Source organism: Odontesthes bonariensis, chromosome 24, assembly GCF_027942865.1.
Source record: "Odontesthes bonariensis isolate fOdoBon6 chromosome 24, fOdoBon6.hap1, whole genome shotgun sequence".
In the NCBI taxonomy this organism is placed as follows: domain Eukaryota; kingdom Metazoa; phylum Chordata; class Actinopteri; order Atheriniformes; family Atherinopsidae; genus Odontesthes; species Odontesthes bonariensis.
Window position 1 is genome coordinate 13,539,968 of NC_134529.1, and position 18,451 is coordinate 13,558,418.

The 18,451-nt window shown below is 41.9% G+C and overlaps 1 protein-coding gene across 6 annotated transcripts in view; it reads left to right on the forward strand.

Moving 5' to 3' along the window:
* The window catches only part of sash1a (SAM and SH3 domain containing 1a), a 160,687-nt gene that overhangs the window by 112,138 nt on the left and 30,098 nt on the right, over positions 1 to 18,451 (forward strand). For all 6 annotated transcript variants that reach the window (XM_075459640.1, XM_075459643.1, XM_075459641.1 and 3 more), the window contains exons 2-4: positions 7,328 to 7,456; positions 16,271 to 16,321; positions 16,458 to 16,507. In XM_075459640.1, coding sequence (XP_075315755.1) covers positions 7,328 to 7,456; positions 16,271 to 16,321; positions 16,458 to 16,507 — 230 coding nt within the window. The remainder of the gene's footprint in view (positions 1 to 7,327; positions 7,457 to 16,270; positions 16,322 to 16,457; positions 16,508 to 18,451) is intronic.

Here is an 18,451-nt window from a genome sequence, read left to right on the forward strand (position 1 = left end):
CTAATATTTTTCATTCACAGATGAATCCGAAGTGGCATCCGGGCAACCTGACCCGCGCAACGAATACGCGGCCCGTCAACATCCGAAGCCTCTGCCTGCCTCTGCCCCCCGGTCTCCAGCGTCACACCGGCCAGCCGTGTTAACCACAGAGGTCCTAGAAAGACAAACAGAGATCGTGAAGTGGATGATGGCTTTAACACACACCATGCAATCTATCGACAGTACATTGAAAGACATAAATGAAACACTGAAGTCACAGAATAAATGCTGAAAGAAATCGTTGTTCTCCTTTCTTTTTTCCTTGAATAACAGAATGCTTACCGAAAGTCAGAATCGCTGAATAAGTTCCTCTCTCCTCCTGAGCGCTCTTGGCTGTGCAGGCTGGTGGTAGGGATCTCTGGGTACGGGGTCCTCTGGATGTACATCTGGAAATGGCACTCCATTTTTTTGGGCAATGTTATGGAGATCCCCGCATGAAATAATAATATTGCATACCTTTTCGGGCGGATAGGGTTCCCCCCGCAGCCGAGAGACAGATCCAGCTTTAGGAGCCCTGTACACCTCTCTACAGTGGCACGCGTGCGCGAATGCGCAGTGTTAAAGCGCCTCTCTTGTTCGGTGTGAGGGTGCACGGTTGAATAATGAGCCATCACTCTTCCAATTACGGAGTTGTACTTGTTTAATTTATTTAATTTGCGTTTATGTTTATATTTATGTTGAAGTCAAATAAAACATGGGCCTTCTTTAAAGTGATAAGTCTGTAATTTTAACCAAGGGATTTGTTGCGACTCCTGAGCACGCACTAGTGACGCTGCTGTATTGCAGTCACCGCAAGTCAAAATGGAAAACTGCGTACACGGCCTCAGACCTGTCGTGGCGATTTCATCTTTCCTGCGCTCACGATGGATTTGATAAATGCCAACCTTTGCGCAGAAAAGAACGTACACACGACCTACGCACGTTTTTCGTCTTACGCAAGTTTGATAAATGAGGGCCATTGTGTGACGCGGAGCACAATGAACACCGTATCTTTGTTGAAATGAAATGAATATACTATATATAACCATTGCACTATAACTTTCAATAGCTTTTGTTTTGCCAGGGAGCCTACATGGGAATGCCCTTTAAATTTGGGTTTGGTCCTTAACTACCGACACCACCTTCACAGAAAGATATCCAGCCTGATAAAGACTTGCTCAACATGCCTACCGTAAAATGCTTCAACGCACATACCAAACACGAGAACAGAAGATTTTAGTGACAGTGCAGATAAGTATTAAAACAGCCCACAGCATAATGTGATCTTCGTTTGCTCCTTAAAAGTGAGTTTTCGTCATGTTTTGACTGTAAATCAAAGGCTACGTCAGTCTGCAGCGTGCTTCTGAGGGCCCCCTGTGTCTGAGGTTTACCATACACAGTAATGTGTGGAGGCACGTGTTTAATAAGAATACCCAGGAAAGCCAGTCACTTATTTGTAGTAGCAGCCAAGTTAATAGCCCTTGAGTTAATTAAGAATCTGAGGCTGTTTTGGACAGTATGGTGCATGAGCTGTAAATCCTAAGTGGTTGGATTTAATGACGTCTTAATGGGAATTTGCTTCCATTTCCACCCTAATTCTGTAGATATGAAGGTTTTCATTCAGCTCTGAGCTAATTTATTGAATATTATTGAACGAAACAAAGAAGGAGCAGCTGTTGACATTGAGATCTCAGAGACAATCTAGATTTTTCTCTCTTTCCATTTCATCCCATTTGGCAAATATTTCTTGTGTATATGGGATTTATTTGTGTGGAATAACTGCTATATTTCTCATCGAGGTTGACAAGTACAGACATATTTTCAGATCACAGTCCTGGACAGCTGATAGTCACTCATAAGCCTCTTTTCCTCCTCGAGAAAATTCTCCTGTTTTTCCTTGGAAGGTCACGTTGAGCCAAGGCCTTGTGGAAATATTTTGCTTGCCTGCAGGGAATCCTTCTCTTCTTGAAAAGAGTTTTGTGGTGTTTAACACAGTGTAGGCGGGAGCTCGTCCATTTAAAAAAACAGTGATTATAGAAGAGACAGAGCTTCATCTCTATACCTTAGGATCCATTATTGATTGTGTCTGGAAAAGCGTATAGTTTGACGATGTGATCCCTGTGTGCCTCCTCCCACATAACACTTAATACATAGTGGCAACACATTCTTCAGTATTTTTCTCAGAAACTTTGCAAGGCCATTTTTATATCGATGCCAATAATGTTCCTATGAAGTCTAATAGCTTAATTTTGTCTGTTATTGGACAGTCTAACTCCCCTGACTTCAACTTTGCTCCCCCACCCCTGCCCAGTCTCATTAATGAGGTCACAGAGAGATCGGGCAGGTTTCCTCTGCTGGGAAGGCAGAGCACTGTTCTGCTCAAGCTGCGGATATCCTAAGGAAACTCTAAAAGAGTGAGCTGTCGCCTATGGCCTTACCCTCCTTAAAAGTCTGGCACTGTTGGCTGCTGTAAGGTCAACACCACAGTGTTTAGTGAGCCATCTGCTCGCTCTGGGGTTTGTCGAATTCTCTACTGCTGTGGCTTCAACATTTTTCTGAACTGCTGTAGTCAGGTAACGCAACATGGCAGATGAGCAGTCTTTCCATCAAATGGTCTTCATTCATCTTTTCCAAATCTCTCATCTGGTTTGTCTCTCTCTCTTTGATCAATTTCCTTCTGTTGGTTGGCTCATATTGGTGCTGTACTAAGCCCAGAAAAACAAATGGGAATGGTCCAGACTTTGCTGTTTGTACTTGAGAAACTGGGTGGGTAGATTAGAGGATTGATTACATTGCTGTTATGATGTTGGGAACTTGGAATTGTTAGGCCGGAGAGTTTGTGACTCATGCGCAATCTGAATGCTCGTTGCGCTTTTCTTCTGAAAAAAAACATTGGTTCGATAATGCAAGAAAAGCCCGTTAGTGGCAATTTTATTTTAACTGGCTGCCCCTGTCCTGAGGCTGAGCAACAAGTGAAAGCCTTCATACTACTGCCGCTCTGACATTACATCAGAAATGGGACTCTGTTCTAAACAGTCATCATTGTTCTCTCCCCTGGAGAACAAGTCGTCATAAAGCCACCCCTGTGACAATAGTTATGCCACGTACACTACTATTCAGCCCCTGTGTAACTGAGCCTCACTATGATGAGCAAAGCGATTTAAGCCTGAAGGATAGAACAAAACAAACAGGTTAAGCTTCTAGCCTTTTGAAATTTCATCCCAATAGGAACTGAATTGGAGAGACTTTGCAATAATATGTGGAAAACTTGTATTGAGTGTAACTTGGTTGAGTGATTAGATTCTCAAACACACAAGAGTACCCTGTTTGTCAGTGCCTTTGATGATGACTGTGGAAGTTTCAATACATTTACCGGAGATAACTTTAATGGCGTGCCGTTTAGATAGTCTGTCTTGGAGGAACTGTCACCTGAGCTGTGGAATGCACTTTTATTTAGTTTACCCAATGCAAATATGGAAGGGTTAAGTGACACGCTTTTACAAAACCGACCCAACAAAGACTTAAGTATATCCCAAAATCCTCTTGGCATTTTTATTTTTAGTACAATGTCCTCTTGCCACTTTTAGGTCACTGGTAAACAAAACAATTGCAACACTCCAGTGTTCAAACAACTCTTACCTAAACAGGACTTAATGAAGTCTATTTCTACAGGATATGTTCTGGTTCCCTGTGATGCATATGTCCGATTTCATACAAGCAAAAGAGTTCAGTCTCTGGGTGAAGTGTTGTGAAACTGCATTGATGCTTTTAACCAGAGAAATTACTCGAGCTGATAACGTTTGAATGTGATCTTGAATCACGTGCAGTATTGTGTCACATCAGTTAAACTTGAAACAAACTGTCTATTTGCGGGGTTTCGGTAGATTCGTTGCTAGTATGTGTTAACAAACGCCATTGTCACTGAAAACACGAGATGTAACGGTTTAACACCATATCCTCTCTTGCCTCTTGATCAAAGAGATGCTGCTTTGTAATTACTTACAGAGATAAACGTCTGTGCTGGTCAGAATGTGAGGAATTCCGTGACCAGTTGATCACAGGCTACTGGGCTTACTTGCTGGGTTCACTCTAATGTGTGCACAGTTGCTGCCTTTTGCTTGCATAAAGGAGATTTATCAAATATGATCATATTTCTTTTGTATTCAAAAAAACATGTGAGAGATTAACTGCATTCATTTGTCTGGCATGGATGCAAATTATTTGCTCTCCTCTGAAGCAGTCTTCAGTGAAAATTGTGTAAATCACTTGGTAATTGCTCAGTAGCAGTTTTATTACACATGACTGAAATGGTGATCTACTGCGGTGAAATATAGGCAGTCTGTGTTTTGATACTAAACCACCATGACAGATATTAACTCACGGGGATTCCTTTAACAGAGATTAGACCAGTGCTCTGCACATCAGTTCTCTGAACCCCTTCTCTTCTGAGTTACACAAACCGGAACATAATACGAAGACTCGTTGGTTTACTGCATGTCTGACAGATTTCTACTGCAAATTGGGAGTAGCAGCTTCATGGAAATTTACAATAAATAACAAATTCATTCTCTTTACTGTAAATACACACAACATGCCTCACACATTCTTGCATGGGTGTTCCTTTTTGTCTGACTATTGTTGCTATTGTTCAAGTCATAATGTGGCGTTGGACTCCCTCACATCCAGGGTGGAGTAGCTATTACATCATCAGCATTGGTCACTATTTCAAACATGCTCGGGGCTGGATGGGCTTTAATTCTAGATAATTATTTGTAAAGCAGTTTTGAAAGAATATCGTCAAAGTAAGACTCTTTTAATGGCTTCTATGGTAAGATTGAGATGCTGGACTCCTATCTTATTTTTTATGTCAGATAAGACAGAATCCAGATGTTTACTTATCCCATAGGTTCCCAAATATCATCCCTTGCCCAGCCTACACCCCAAACCCTCTGCCCAGTTTCTAAAGTGGATCTGATGACCGCTGTCAGCTCTCCTACCCTTCCCTCCCACACTGACAGATTCTCTCTGAAATGGGGACTAAACACATGTTAATGTACTGACACACATAGTCAATCCCACATCATGAGAGAAGTGTTCTTTCTGCCCCTCACTCACCGTGATTGAACTAAAAGCCACTGCCCTGCTTGCATGATTTGAGTTCCCATGCCTCCTTATAGCAGACATGCATAACACTTTACAGAGTTTGAGTGTTGGGGTTGACACGTATGAGCTAATACCTCAGGAGAACTGAAGGAATCCCAGTTATCTAAGCACACAGATAAGTGTTTATGTTCACGATGATGCATTCTGTCACAGTGTTTTTTTTTTTTTTTAGCTCTACCTGTCCAACGAGGTTTGAATCCAACATACCTGCTAAGAGTGGGGGATTATGTATCTAATTATGTCCAAAAATGATCCATTACTTTTCAACAACAATTTGAGTAATATTTTGGAATTGGTCCTGTTTTAGCACAGTTTCGATTCTTGCCATAATACATACGCTCCATCTTGACATGCGGTTAGTCATTATGGATGGAGTTCTGTAATGAGAGCGTGCTTTCAGTCAATGTGAGGAATGAAGGAGAGGGCACGTGTCTGTTTGGGGAGTTCTCCCACTGGGATTCTCAGTTATCTCAAACCATATGTCTGGCCAGAGGAGGATTTCTCAGCTAAAGAGTTTGGGAGGATAGATCACTAACACTTTACCTATACCTTCGAGACAAAAATATGTGTATTTGTCAGTGATGTTGTACGTAGCCAACAACAACCGCTATTCTATAACTCTGTCCACTGAGCCGTGTTGTTTACTATTGGCTTGCCTCAGTTTGTTTTGGTCCGATGTTTTTTAAATCCCCTGCATGCATGTGTGTGCATGCCAATGTGCGTTCTCTCTGACTAGACACCCATCTCTGAAGAAGGCCTTATGCCCCTCTGTGTGCATGTCCTCACTCACACTCACAGTGATCCTTTCATTTGTGGCCTGGCACCCAGTTCGGGAGTCCGGTAAAGAAAGACAGAGACTAAGAGAGACTGTTCGGATCCTGCTCAGTGACTCAATGCTAGCTGTCTGCCTGGCACTGATTAGATCAACACTGATGAATATTCAACAGTTGGCCACCACAGCCAGAATGGCCTACATTTTGACCAAGGCAAGAGATGGTAGATAGTCCTCACTGCCACATTGTACAAGAACTTGACAAGGACTTAATTCGTGGAACAAAATCAACTTTATTTTTTTCTTTTCCATCCGTTGATATTCCACAACTGAATTGTGGACTGATATTAGAGTCAGCCAATCTAAGCTTATTTTAAGCTCTTTTCTCATATTATGGGCCTTTTCTGTTATAGTTCATATTCAGTGAGTGTTATTGTCTGTTGAGTAGGATCTTTACTGTTTGGAGCACAGCTTCCTGCCTCAATCCCGAACAAGTCTTCCCCACAAAGGCAGGAACTGTGCAGATCTAAACTACAGCTAGCAGGAAAAATGTGTTTGCTTCAGAGCTTAGTGAATGCCTGAGGTGGTAAAGGGCATCCTTGAAGTCATCCTCCATGAAGACAAAACCCAGGAACAAACCTTGGCTTGCCAGGGATACTGAATGGGAACTGATAAGAATGAATAAATGGCCATAACTGACAGCACCGGTACAGATGGTTATTTGTAGGTGTTTCTGATTGTATGGAGTATATTAGACTCTGCAATGGGCACAACAAATTTCTGAACACATTGATGCATAAGGTTTATTTTGCCTGGAAGAAAAATTCACAGATGTTGTCTTCAGCCACAAAACATTCCGTTTATTAATCTGTGCAGGAAATGTAGCTGATTATATGCGCATCTATGTACCAACTTTAAGCCATGCCAGGTTTACCAAAATGCACGCCTTTTAGTGTAATGAGTGCCTTTTATATACCTCTAATTCTGAGTGTAAGGGACATTGGTTTTGGAAAACTGTTCATGGAGTAAAGGCAGAGCATGGACTCGGGGGGAGCTTGTTGTTAACTTTATTATGTTTTTTTTTTTTCCTTCCCTAAATCACGAGAGGGATGTTGTAAAGTGAGCCGACATGAAAGAGTAAATGCTTGCATGCTCTGGTCTTTAAAACAAAGACGGAGAATAAGAATAGCTTTTGTAATTAAATGGTAAAATTTTGGTGTGGAAAAGCCTTTTTGTCCTTTCAAGTTTGTAGTGGATTGCATATTCTCAGAAGACTTTTGTTTTATTTGCTGTTTTAACGATTGACTTATACCATGTTCTTGCCTGGAAGTTGGAATCCCTCGACTAAAATGTCCCATCTCTGCTTCCCTTCAGGATGGTTCTCTGGGCAACATAGATGACCTTGCCCAGGAGTATTCTGAATACTACAACACCTGCTTTAGCGACGTCAGCGACCGCATGGAGGAACTACGAAAACGCAGAGTCTCCCAGGATCTTGACATGGTAAATGCATACGCTTACATGTACAAAAACTTGCCTAGTTGCATGATTAGAACAAAAATGTCTTTATTCTCAAAAAAGGAATGAAAACATTGTATTTTTCACAATCTTAGTCCAAAAAAAAAAAAGCAGGAAGGTCATGGATGTGTACTAAAGTGTATGACATTCCACAAGGGCATTGTCCGGATGTGAATGCATTGGTGTTCTGGAGATCCATTAGGGGTAGTTTGGAGTTCCTTTTCACTCGGATGTAGGCTAGTGGCGAAGCCATTTGGTTGCCAAGCTGCAAGCAAATGTATGGTGGAATGCTGCTGGTGCTTTGTGCAGTATTCAACCCAACGAGTCCACAAAATAACAAGAGAATGCATAAATATTGCCCTACAATTCCAGCTGACTCCTTAATGGTGATTAATTATATCGCTTAGAAAAAATATAATCTTACAAATAAACACCAAAACAGCTATGTCACAAATAATTAGTAGTTTATAGCATTAATCTGCAAGAAAGTAAGATGTGAATAAACAAAGTTCGATCTTACACGTACTGTATCATAGTGGGGCCTGACACAATAACAGTTCAGGCCTTCATCCGTATATTTTGGTGATTATGTTGCAGCTTTTCTAATTTTAATATAGCTATCGTCCAGATTGTCTCGGCACATGCATTTTTGCCCTCATTACATATTCGTAGTCATTAGGAGGCCTATTCTGCTTGAAGGCAGGTTTGTAGTTTTGATTGTGTTGACAGGTGTGGCTTGGATGGATTCCTAATTTACTGTTCTCCAAATTTTAATCACTTCAGACATCCTCCTCTCACAGCTTTAAGAAGAGGGACCGGAAAGTAGATGCATTTAGCTTTGTTTCGTCTTTCTCCATCCAGTGAGTTAAGTATTTCCTCTGGACACGTTTTACTTATGGGATGGTTTCACCCCGAGGATGAGAAAACTGGGGAAGGGAAACAAATTGGGCAGGTTTTTCTGGCGCTGCAGAAGAGCGGAAAAGAGTTGACTGGGACCTGTGCCTGAAGCCTTGTGCAGGAGGAGGATAAGGATCTGAATAGAAGAAGAAGAGAGCAGGAGGAGTGGAGAATGTGAGAGCCTGCAGCTGTCCTGCCACTCTGCAAAGTTTGGCAGCAAAATATAGGAGAAGAGGAGAAAAATGCATGACGAAAGGAATATAGGTCAGACAACACCTTACTGAGAGCTCTCAAAAGTGCTGGATCAACCCACATGATATGGATTGAACTTTGACTTTAATTTCAATACAGGACTTTTCCAAAATTAGTTTTGGGAAACGTTCAAGCCAAGAGCAGTTTTTTTTTTTTTGTCTACCCTGCTTCCAAGGATGCAATGGATGAAGACAAAGTTTTCATTGTAGGAAATCTTCTTAAGAGTCATTGTCAAAGGAATAGACAGGACGTGGAGAGACAGAACACAAGAGACGAAGATGAACTAAGTTAAAACTTAGAGAGTGGAACTGACACCCAGTCAGAGACTGAGAAGTGAAAGACTGTTTTGTATCTTTTGAAGTGTGTCCAAAAAGCAGTGGCTTCAAGCCAACTTCATGAAGCCATCTCCCCTTGTAGCAGAAGGTTACAATGTCTTAGAGTCACATTAGTGTTGAGACATTTAGCTGGTGGTGGACTTTAGGGTCATGGCATTTAAAGGCAAACCTGAAAGGGTCTTTAAGATCCACTCACTCTCTTCAACCATTGTCTATATTTTCATCTGTTCTCCAGATTTACAGGTCAGCTCTGTTCCTCTTTGTCTTTTTTTCTTTTTTGACCGATCGCTTAAATCTTTTCACATTGTTCCCACTGTAGCCTTTCGGGACAAATATTTAAGTCCTCTGGTCAATGGATATGCAACTTTGAAGGCAAAGGTCACCTCAATTTTAGCCTCTCCTTGTCCTTATGTTCAGACTGCAAGAAAGGTCAGAGGTCGAGATAAAAATGGTACTTGACAAGTTAAAAATGGAAGAAATCCGCTTCAGTGATATGTTATGATGGTCTCGTTCAAAGTTTACTTAACTTACTTCATGGTATATATAGGCCCATCTGCTGACGACGAATTTGAAAATTCCCACAAGAAAGTCCCTGTGTCTGCAATTTTGCTGAGGTTAGTGTAGCAACACTTTTTGGTTTCTGTTCTTTAAAACGGTCACATGTTGACTCTCATGATGACACGAAGAATCCCTTTTTTTATTTGAGAACATTCTGGTTTCTGTTTAGGCTTCTTTGCTCCTTTTTCTTGAGAAATGCAACATTTGTGTTTGCCTTCACATGCGCAGCCCATCTACCAGCCCCCGACCACCAACATGTTAACACAATATTGGCTGTCTCTGTCGTGGTAAAACACGGGAGTCTTTTCTATTCAAAGCTGATGATGGAGGCTCTTTCTGAGATGGCTATCAATGCACCTACTTCCTGCCTGTGCTCAGTTGTTTCTATGCATCTCCATGTTAGTTTTATGAGCTGCTGGGACACAAGTGGTTGGATAAACATCCCCTCTGAATGGATTAGTCCTACTGTGCGCACAGTTTCCCACCACTTCTTATAGAGGAGAGTTTGGATGCCTCTCACTCGCAATGCTAATTTGATGATGCGTGGGGCTTATTGTTGAGCAGCGTCAGTAAAACGTGTTGTTCTAAGTGGCAGGTCAGTGAGAGGTCAGGTCAAAGAGCAAAGTTAACTTTTTTGGCCAGACACTGTTAGTCAAAGTGATATTTAGAAAGTTTGCAGCTCTTTTGAGTTTTTTTTTTCTTCTTGAACACGCAAACAAAAAACCACACAGTGGATAACTTTTTTCCCCACAAGAGATGCAAGCTATAGATATCAAGTCTGTTCTTTTTGCAGGCCTATTTTGTTTGTATATTTCACTTATGCCAGTGAGTTATCGTTTACTTGCGTATGGTTTCTTTTCCGGACCTAAGTCACACTGATGATTGGGTTTTTTTTGTCTTTCAGCTCTTGTGCTTTGTCATAAATTTGTAGTTTTTTTTCAGTCATTTATTCGTTATTACCTTAAAATAGTGCTTGTTTTCATCCTGCCTGTGATTAATGACATATTAGTTTGAAAAATCTTTTTTCAAATAGAAATCTCTGAAAATTAAAACTGACGTTCACTCCCTCAATAAAGGTAAATTACACCTGACTTGTTTTCCAAGTTAAACTTGTAACATTTCAGGTACATATGTTCTTTAGCCTGTTTTTTAAGCCGTCTTGTCTTCAGTAAGATAGATGGACAGCCTTGACAGTTGGGGGTCGAGATAGTTCGACAGATATTTCAATCAACTCTGTATACAGCTACTGTGTCACTCTGTTCTGTGTCAGCGCAACAGCAGTTTCTGCCGAGGTTGAAAACATGCCAAAACATGACGTATAGGGCAGGCCAGATGAGAGATCCTTAAGGCATGCAGTGACTGGCTGTTGAGGTGAAAAATCATGGACACAGAAATGGCAAACATTATCTCTGCCTTACCACAGAGATGAGACCAATGATGCACCAAATATAAATCGGGTTAATTCATTTTTTGAATATGTGGTTGTCGGGCAAAACTTTTAAAATATTAGTACATACAATGGAATTAGATATTGCAACACTGTCTGTGCGGATAATTTTAAAGTTGTGGATAAACAAGAACCCCTTGAAGAATAATTGCTTTGATGTTTTTGCCAAAGTCCTTCAGTCGTTGGTCTCACTGTTGACTTTATTATTGGAACATTTTTAGCACAAAAAGCCCTCAGCTTGTGTCAGAGCAATCTGCAAGCCTCAGGAATGCTCTTTAATTGTTTTCTAGCTGAGTCGCTTGACAGTTGGGGGTCGAGATTCAAGCACAGACTTGTGTTTTGTTTTGCCATGAGGTGAGGAACAGTATGGTTAATGTCTTGATGCCCTCCATGGACTTGACCATCCAAGTGGGTCAGTTCATCTGGGTTAAAACTACAGTGTGGATGAAAGACAAGCTCTGCTGTGAGTTTTTGCTGCCTATTTGCCCTCTCCACTGTCTGCTTTTTGCCAAGAAACAAGAAAAGTCAACCTGCTCACACAGCTGCCTTTGTTGCTGCAAGATTACTTTCAAGTGATGTTGGCGGTGCACCCTTGTTGGCATAACCCTTGTGGAACGCATGTGGTGTATTTGTAATTTTATTTCGTGATTTATTTGTCTGTGCTGGACTTGTGACTGTCATTGGAATTTGTAATAACGCTGGTATTAGTTCCGAAGTCTCTAAACAATGATGATCCTCAGGGCTTAGGAATGTTTTACATGCCGGCCTCCACACTCTTTTGAGAGGAAGATTTTTTTTTTTTTCTGATCATTTGCTTTTAGGCATGCAGCAGCTCTGAGCTGGCACGACAGGCTGTCTGATGTGAATGAACATTTCCAACTTTTGTGAGCAAGATTTCAACAGAAATGCTTTCTTGTGTGTGAAACCATGGTGAGTTAAATGTGTGTAAGCAGATCCTCTCATTGAGCTGGTTCTACAGGCCCGCACTGTGCCACACTGGTTCCTCCACTAACGTCTTTTTAGACTTTCCCCTGACTTTCCATTTAGTGCCTGCTCCTCCACATCCGCAGTCTTACCTTGCAAATTCACTTGCCCACCCAGATTCACCAAGCCATGCCAGCTGGATCGCCTCCCCTAAATCACCTCGCTGCTTTTGCTGCATATCCGCCCGCTTGTTGGCAATAACTCCACGGTGGGAGGAATGATTTTGTAGCAATGCAATGAACTGAAAAAGCTGGAATAAACTATCTGTGTTTCTACCGATGTCCTTTGGTTAACAGGATCTTGCCCTGCTGCAGTAAAGCTGAGCTTAGCTGTAGTTTGTGGGCTTTGAAATTTCAGTCACTTTTCAGGAGTGTGTGTTTGTGTGTACATGGGCTTGAGATGCTTGAAAAGTCCCTTTTCTGCTGACATCGTGATCCTTATTAGTTAGAGCTCTCCCTTTGCTCTCTTTTTATTTTTAACTCAATTCTGTCACGCCCAAGCAATCAGAGAAATCATGCATTTACATCAAACTGGCATGCACACACACACACACAGAGTGAACAGTGTACAAACAACCCTTCCAGCCATCCTGAGGGAAAGCATGTGCACATTCGCACACATACGTGCCAGTTTGGAGTAAGTAGGGCAGTATCACAAGACGATGTGTTTAAGTTCATGTAAAGGATAGCATGCCCCCTCAGGGAGCGGATTGTGAGATCTAAGCTTTACACTCACACAGACGCCCCTTCGAAACGTATTGATCTGATGTTCTTTTTCAGAAACCGTGCCAGTTGCGCTGGCAACTTATTCACCGTACGTTCATGTTCCTCCTCTGATGAAGCGAATGTCTTCGCTTAGGAAGCTTTTAAACAATTTTTGTCTCCACGTCGTTCCAGATATGTCTTACAAATCTGCGATGAAAAGGGACAAGATGTAGGATTAGTTTGTTTTTCGTTGATTGTCCTCTCATCTTTTCCCCTTTCTCTCATGCCAGAGACGATGTGCACAGGAAGGGAATACAAGAAAGCTGCGGATGAGTAGGAGGAACAGAGAGCTGCTTTGTGCCTTTTATGGCGCTCTATCTGTGAAAACGGAGGCGAAATGTGTGCATGTGTGTAGGAGTTTCTCAGACTGGGTTTAGGTGTGTGGTGGCATGTATGTCAGGGTCTGTGTCTGGTGTATTCCTTTGTATCTATGCATGGTTCTTGTAAGGCAGCAGGGAGCGCGTGTGCTTTTTAAAAGAGGCACAGTACCTGTACATACCCACTGGTGAGACCTGCATATCTCTCCTGTCGTTGAAACCAGAGAAGCCATCAAAGAGGATCTGATAGCAAAACCAGTCCACCGCAACCTTTATGAAAGTATTTGTTGTTGTGCATCTGCATTTGAGCGCATGCCGTGTTTTATGACTCTCCCTCTTAATGTGGGATTTCCTGAGTACACAATATTCTGCATTATGCCGTTGTTTAAACAAGTCTGCCAAAGCTGTGCTTGTTTAAAGGATGGATGTGGTGTTTTTGTGTCACATAATCGGTGCCTCTAAGAGAAAGACAAACAGTCTTGTCCCATACTTTCCTTACAGCCTGGAGAAGAAATCTTTTTGACCCGAGACAGATACCTGCTCTCTGACTTATGGGATTTGCCAAATTCCCCGAGATGGACAAGCTGTTAAAAGGTTGTTCCAGAATAAGATGATTTACCCCATGAAAAATTTCCGGATACATATGCCTGTGTGCTTGATCAGAGTAGCAGACAAGTAGACCAGTGCCTTGCAGGACTTGTTTGACGAAAGTAAAGCCAGCCATGCTGTCTTGCAAAACATCTTTACAGTCTGTGCACAGTTGATTACAGTTATGGTAAATGTAGGGTTGAGACTAATTTGGAGGCCCTTAGCCATCTCAACAGTTCGGGGCTGCTGCTCATTTGACTTGTGGGTTACAAGCTCTTAAAGAGGTCTTATATAGAGGTTATATCACCTCTGACTAATACACTCACTCATGGTTAGAGGGTGACAGTGTGGAATTATTTTACTCCCCTTCCCAAAGCCCGGAACAGAAAGAAAAAAAAACTCCAGCTAAAGGTCACCTTGATTAGGAAGAATGACACACAAACTGAAGGAAGTCCTGTACGTTCAGCGTATCCTCCAATCTAATATCTGGTAGTGCAGATAGAGGAATGATGCACATTACTCAAGAACAGTCCATGTCCTATTCCTGCTCCTGCTCCACATTTGGGGACCTCTGTCCTGCTGCCACTGAGAAAAATGGAATTCAAAGTTCAATTCAATTGTTTTAGAAAGCCAAGTACCTTGCTGCCCTAAACTTCCTTCTGTTGAAGTAACCATCTTAGATTGTATCCAGTCTACCCAGTATGCCTTGTCCAAGCAGATTGGCCTGTAGTAAAAATAACATCTAAAATGCCACCTGAACTGCCCAGCTGATTGAGAAGAGCTTAAACTCTGTTTAGGTTGATCTTACCTCAAATTCTTTTAAGAGGCACTTTCTCACACTTACAATCAGCCCAGCTTATAGTGTATCATAGTGACAATTTTTTTTTTACATCATTAACACATTGTTACATTTTTTTTTAAGGTAAACACATTTAGCAGATGTACAGAAATGTGAAATAGAAATTAAATGCAAGTATAATGTCATTCATTGTGGCATGCTTCCCGTAACTCTCTGCGTGCTGGTAAAATGTAAAAAAAAAAGCCAGACAGGAAGTAGAAACAGATACCCTAATGAAAGTCAGTGGTCAAGGTGGCATTGACACTTCCTCAAAAATAAATGAAACCAATGACCTCATTGTGAAGATCATCCTTTTTAATCTTAATTGTTCTGCATGACTGCGCTCACAACCAAAACTTTTTTCTAATGGTTGCTTCAATGACTTCTGCTCTTTAAGTGTCATTCTAGCATAATCCCTGCTATTTGCTCCCTTTTTTTTCTGTTTGAACATTTGGAGGTATTGCATCAATAAAAAAAAAAAAGTCGTATTCTTAATGTTACTGGTATTTACAAATATTTCCCAAGCCACCATGTACATGCTCATATTATGTATTATATACTTATGGGAGATGATAATTCATGGTTACACTGTAGTTCATCCTAGAGCCATTTATAGCACAAAGGCAGTAAAGGCTTATTTTTCTCTCTGTGCAATGAGCGCTATGACCTCTGCAATTAAAAATGTTGACGTGAAGTTAACTTGTGAACCCTGGTCTGGTACTTTAAAATCAGTTCACTGCCCTTCAGCGGATTGCTGACCCTGTCTGTGTTAGTGCTACTTAAAGACACACAGCAGAAAGACGTGTGAGTACATAGAGTCCCAGTCATGGAGTCAGGTCATATCCATCATGACAGTTAAAAAGCATACTCCATCAAAAAACTATGTTGTCAAAAAGTCCCTGAAGGCTGTTCATTTACCTTAAATAACTCCGGGTGAAAATCAAGTTGCAGATTCATGACGATTGACTAGTGTTCAGCTGTCGGTCAGCAGAATCATTTGATTTGAGGCTTATCTTTATCTTGTTATCTGGATATGTTATGATGAGCACACCTGCTTCGACATATTTATAAGCACCAGCTGTGCAGTGAATACAACTCAGACAGACATGGTGAGCCGGAGAAGCTCAGCAGCACTTTGCGTGTATGGGGAGTTAAAAGAATGTGGAATTATACATTGTTTCTCTACAGTTTCTTTTAGGCCAAAGCATTTATTTATTTATTTTTTAAACTGAAGGCCAAATCTTTGCCAAGTTTGGATATCTGTTTTCCATCCATGCCTGTTTTTCCATGTATGCTGCCAGTTCGGTTTGTCAAATATGTCATTCTGTATTCTAACAATGTGAGGCAAGCCAACAGGTGTTTGCTAGTAGAAGGGAGTGCACGCTAATGTAATCACCCCGTGGAATTTATGGGAACAGTTATCGAGGTGCATTTCTGTCTTGTGCTGCGAGGAAAGCCAAGACTCCACCAAGTCACTCCACTCTGCCAAGCGGTATTCAGTAACATTTAAAACAAGTATCACAGGTTTGGGGACCTCAAGCAAGTCTCGACTTGCCTGATGGGTTGTTCAGGTGCACACGTGTATGTGTTTGTTTTCACTGCAGGTGGGTCTAAATCCTACAATGGAATGTCTTACCCACATCAGGGCATTGGAAAAGATCCCATCCACTGTTTGTCTCCTGTTTTGTCCATTTCCCATTTGTTTGACCTGTCTTGGCTTCATTTTGTGCTCTAACTTCATTGCTTCAGTAATGAACAAGTGACTGATCTTTGATGGTGACATTTTGCCCTCATACTTCTCTCTCTTACCATTTTTCAGGAGAAACAGGACCCAAGCAGTACCTCTCTGCAGCTCCGTAACGAGATCCAGGTAAGCAGAGAAATGATTATGTGGGCAAAACTGTTGAAACTGCATAAACATATCATCTTAATCTGTACTCTGTAATTCATAAACAAGCTTTGGCTAAAGACCAACCTGACACCTGTCTCCATTTGTCTGTCTGCAGGAATCTTTGGGCTTCAGCAGTGAGGTGTCCACACCTGAAACAGACAGAAAGTATGTTTTTATTCTTTCTACTTTATATTAACATGTGTCTGTTGCTAGCGTTGAAACTTGAATTGTGCAGCTGTTGCATGTCTAAACAACGTGCAGTTCGCAGCGCGTGTCTGGATAACGTCAACCTGTGCATGCTTGTATCCAAAATCATGAATCACAGATGTTCTGTGGCTTAACAGCTAAAGACCGAGAGAGGAGACCTCGTATGAGAGCTTGTGCAAAAGGTGACTGAACTTGCCTTTGCGGAGAACACAACACAACAATACTTAAGGTTAATTGATATTTAAACTGGAGAGGGGAAAAAAGGGGACCAGACGACTGACAACCAAGAATTTGCCCAAGTTTGGCTCAAGTATGGGAATTTAAGGTAACGCACACAGTCCATAGTTGATCAGAATTCTTGTAAATTTCTCAATTATCAAGCCACTATCCCAAGTCAGCACACCCAAGGCCTAACCAAATCTAATAACCATCACTGGACTAAAGTCGCTCATTTTTCATCAGCTGCCAATTGTGTTGACACTTGGCCTCAAATGGCCACAATTCAGGTGGTTACTTTGGTGTGTAATGACTATTGAAATGAAAAATTTTAACAGGGTATAAAATGATCCTGCCTTCTACATTCATAGACATCGCTAATGTGACGTAGCTGGTCCTCTAAGCTCCCATGGCCCCATCCCTGCTGTGGTCAAAGGAAACAGACGACTGCTTCCTCGGGCTGACCTGCTCAGTTCAGCAGCCATTCTCTGCTCTTTGGCCCTCTGTACTTCCTTCCTGGCTTTGTGTCCTGCGGGGTAGAGGGGGAGACACAGAGGGTGATGGTTGAAAGATTACAGCAAAGAAGGATGAACGAAAGAGCAGGATGGAACAGGGCATGGGTGGGGTTCCTTTTCACTGGTTCCTGTACCACAAAAGCTTGGCTTTTCATTTTTGCACATCGCTCTTTTTTTCTGTGTATTAAATTTCTCCATAATAGCCTTGCATGAGGTCACTGTAATACAATTTCATACGCTTTAAAAGCAATCCATGTAACTGGTTGGCAAAGCAGCTGTCTTGGCTTCAAAAGGAGTTCAATTTATGGTGGTCGCACACAATTTGGCCTTTTTAAGCCTGATTCTTACTCGGCGCAACTGTTCTGGCTCGAGAACCATTAATGACGTCATCGAAAGCGCCAGCCCCTATCACAGTTCCTTCAGCTCATAAGCGCAGTTTGCGCCGAGTATGCGTCACATTTGCAGTTCTCTCCAGACCAGCGGGCGTCACTGTTGAGGAAACAAGCTGAAGAACCGGACGAAGAAAAGCATACGAAGAAAGCATACACAATGCCACCTGTGGTGTCACGTCAGCAGAGGCTGGCACATCTGATGCGGATGCGGAATGAATTTACTCTGGGTGTAGAACTGTATATGTATCTCAGAGCTAAGCGGTTGCGGCAAAAACAGAAGAGAAGGTGGAATGTTCATCCTTTGCAACAAGACGAACTTTGTCAAACGTTGTCAAACGTTGTCCTTTGGGACAACGTTGTCCCAGTGTAACTTCATAGACGTGTCGTACAGATGTTTGTAGAGGCGCACCCTCTCGGTCACCGCGGTCTCTGCAGTGTTCATGTTTCCTTTCTCTTGGTCAGCTGTTTCCGGTTGAGCTCGCGCGAAGTCAGAAAAAAAGTTGTGTGCGCGCCCTTGCGACGCGCGAGGATTTTTTAGCTTGCGACGGGGGGCGTGGCGGAATTTTGGGTCACGTGACCGTTTGCGCCATTTGCGACCAGCTAGTAAGAATGGGTCAAAGCGAGGTTGCGCCGAGTAAGAATCAGGCTTTACTGGCCCACTTGTTTAGTCTCCTTTTAGTGAAACCAAGATCAAAAAGCCCCTTTCCTCATGACAAGTTAAGTCACATATATTTCAACAGAGCCACTTTTTCCACTATCGGTTAAAAAAAAGTTTATTT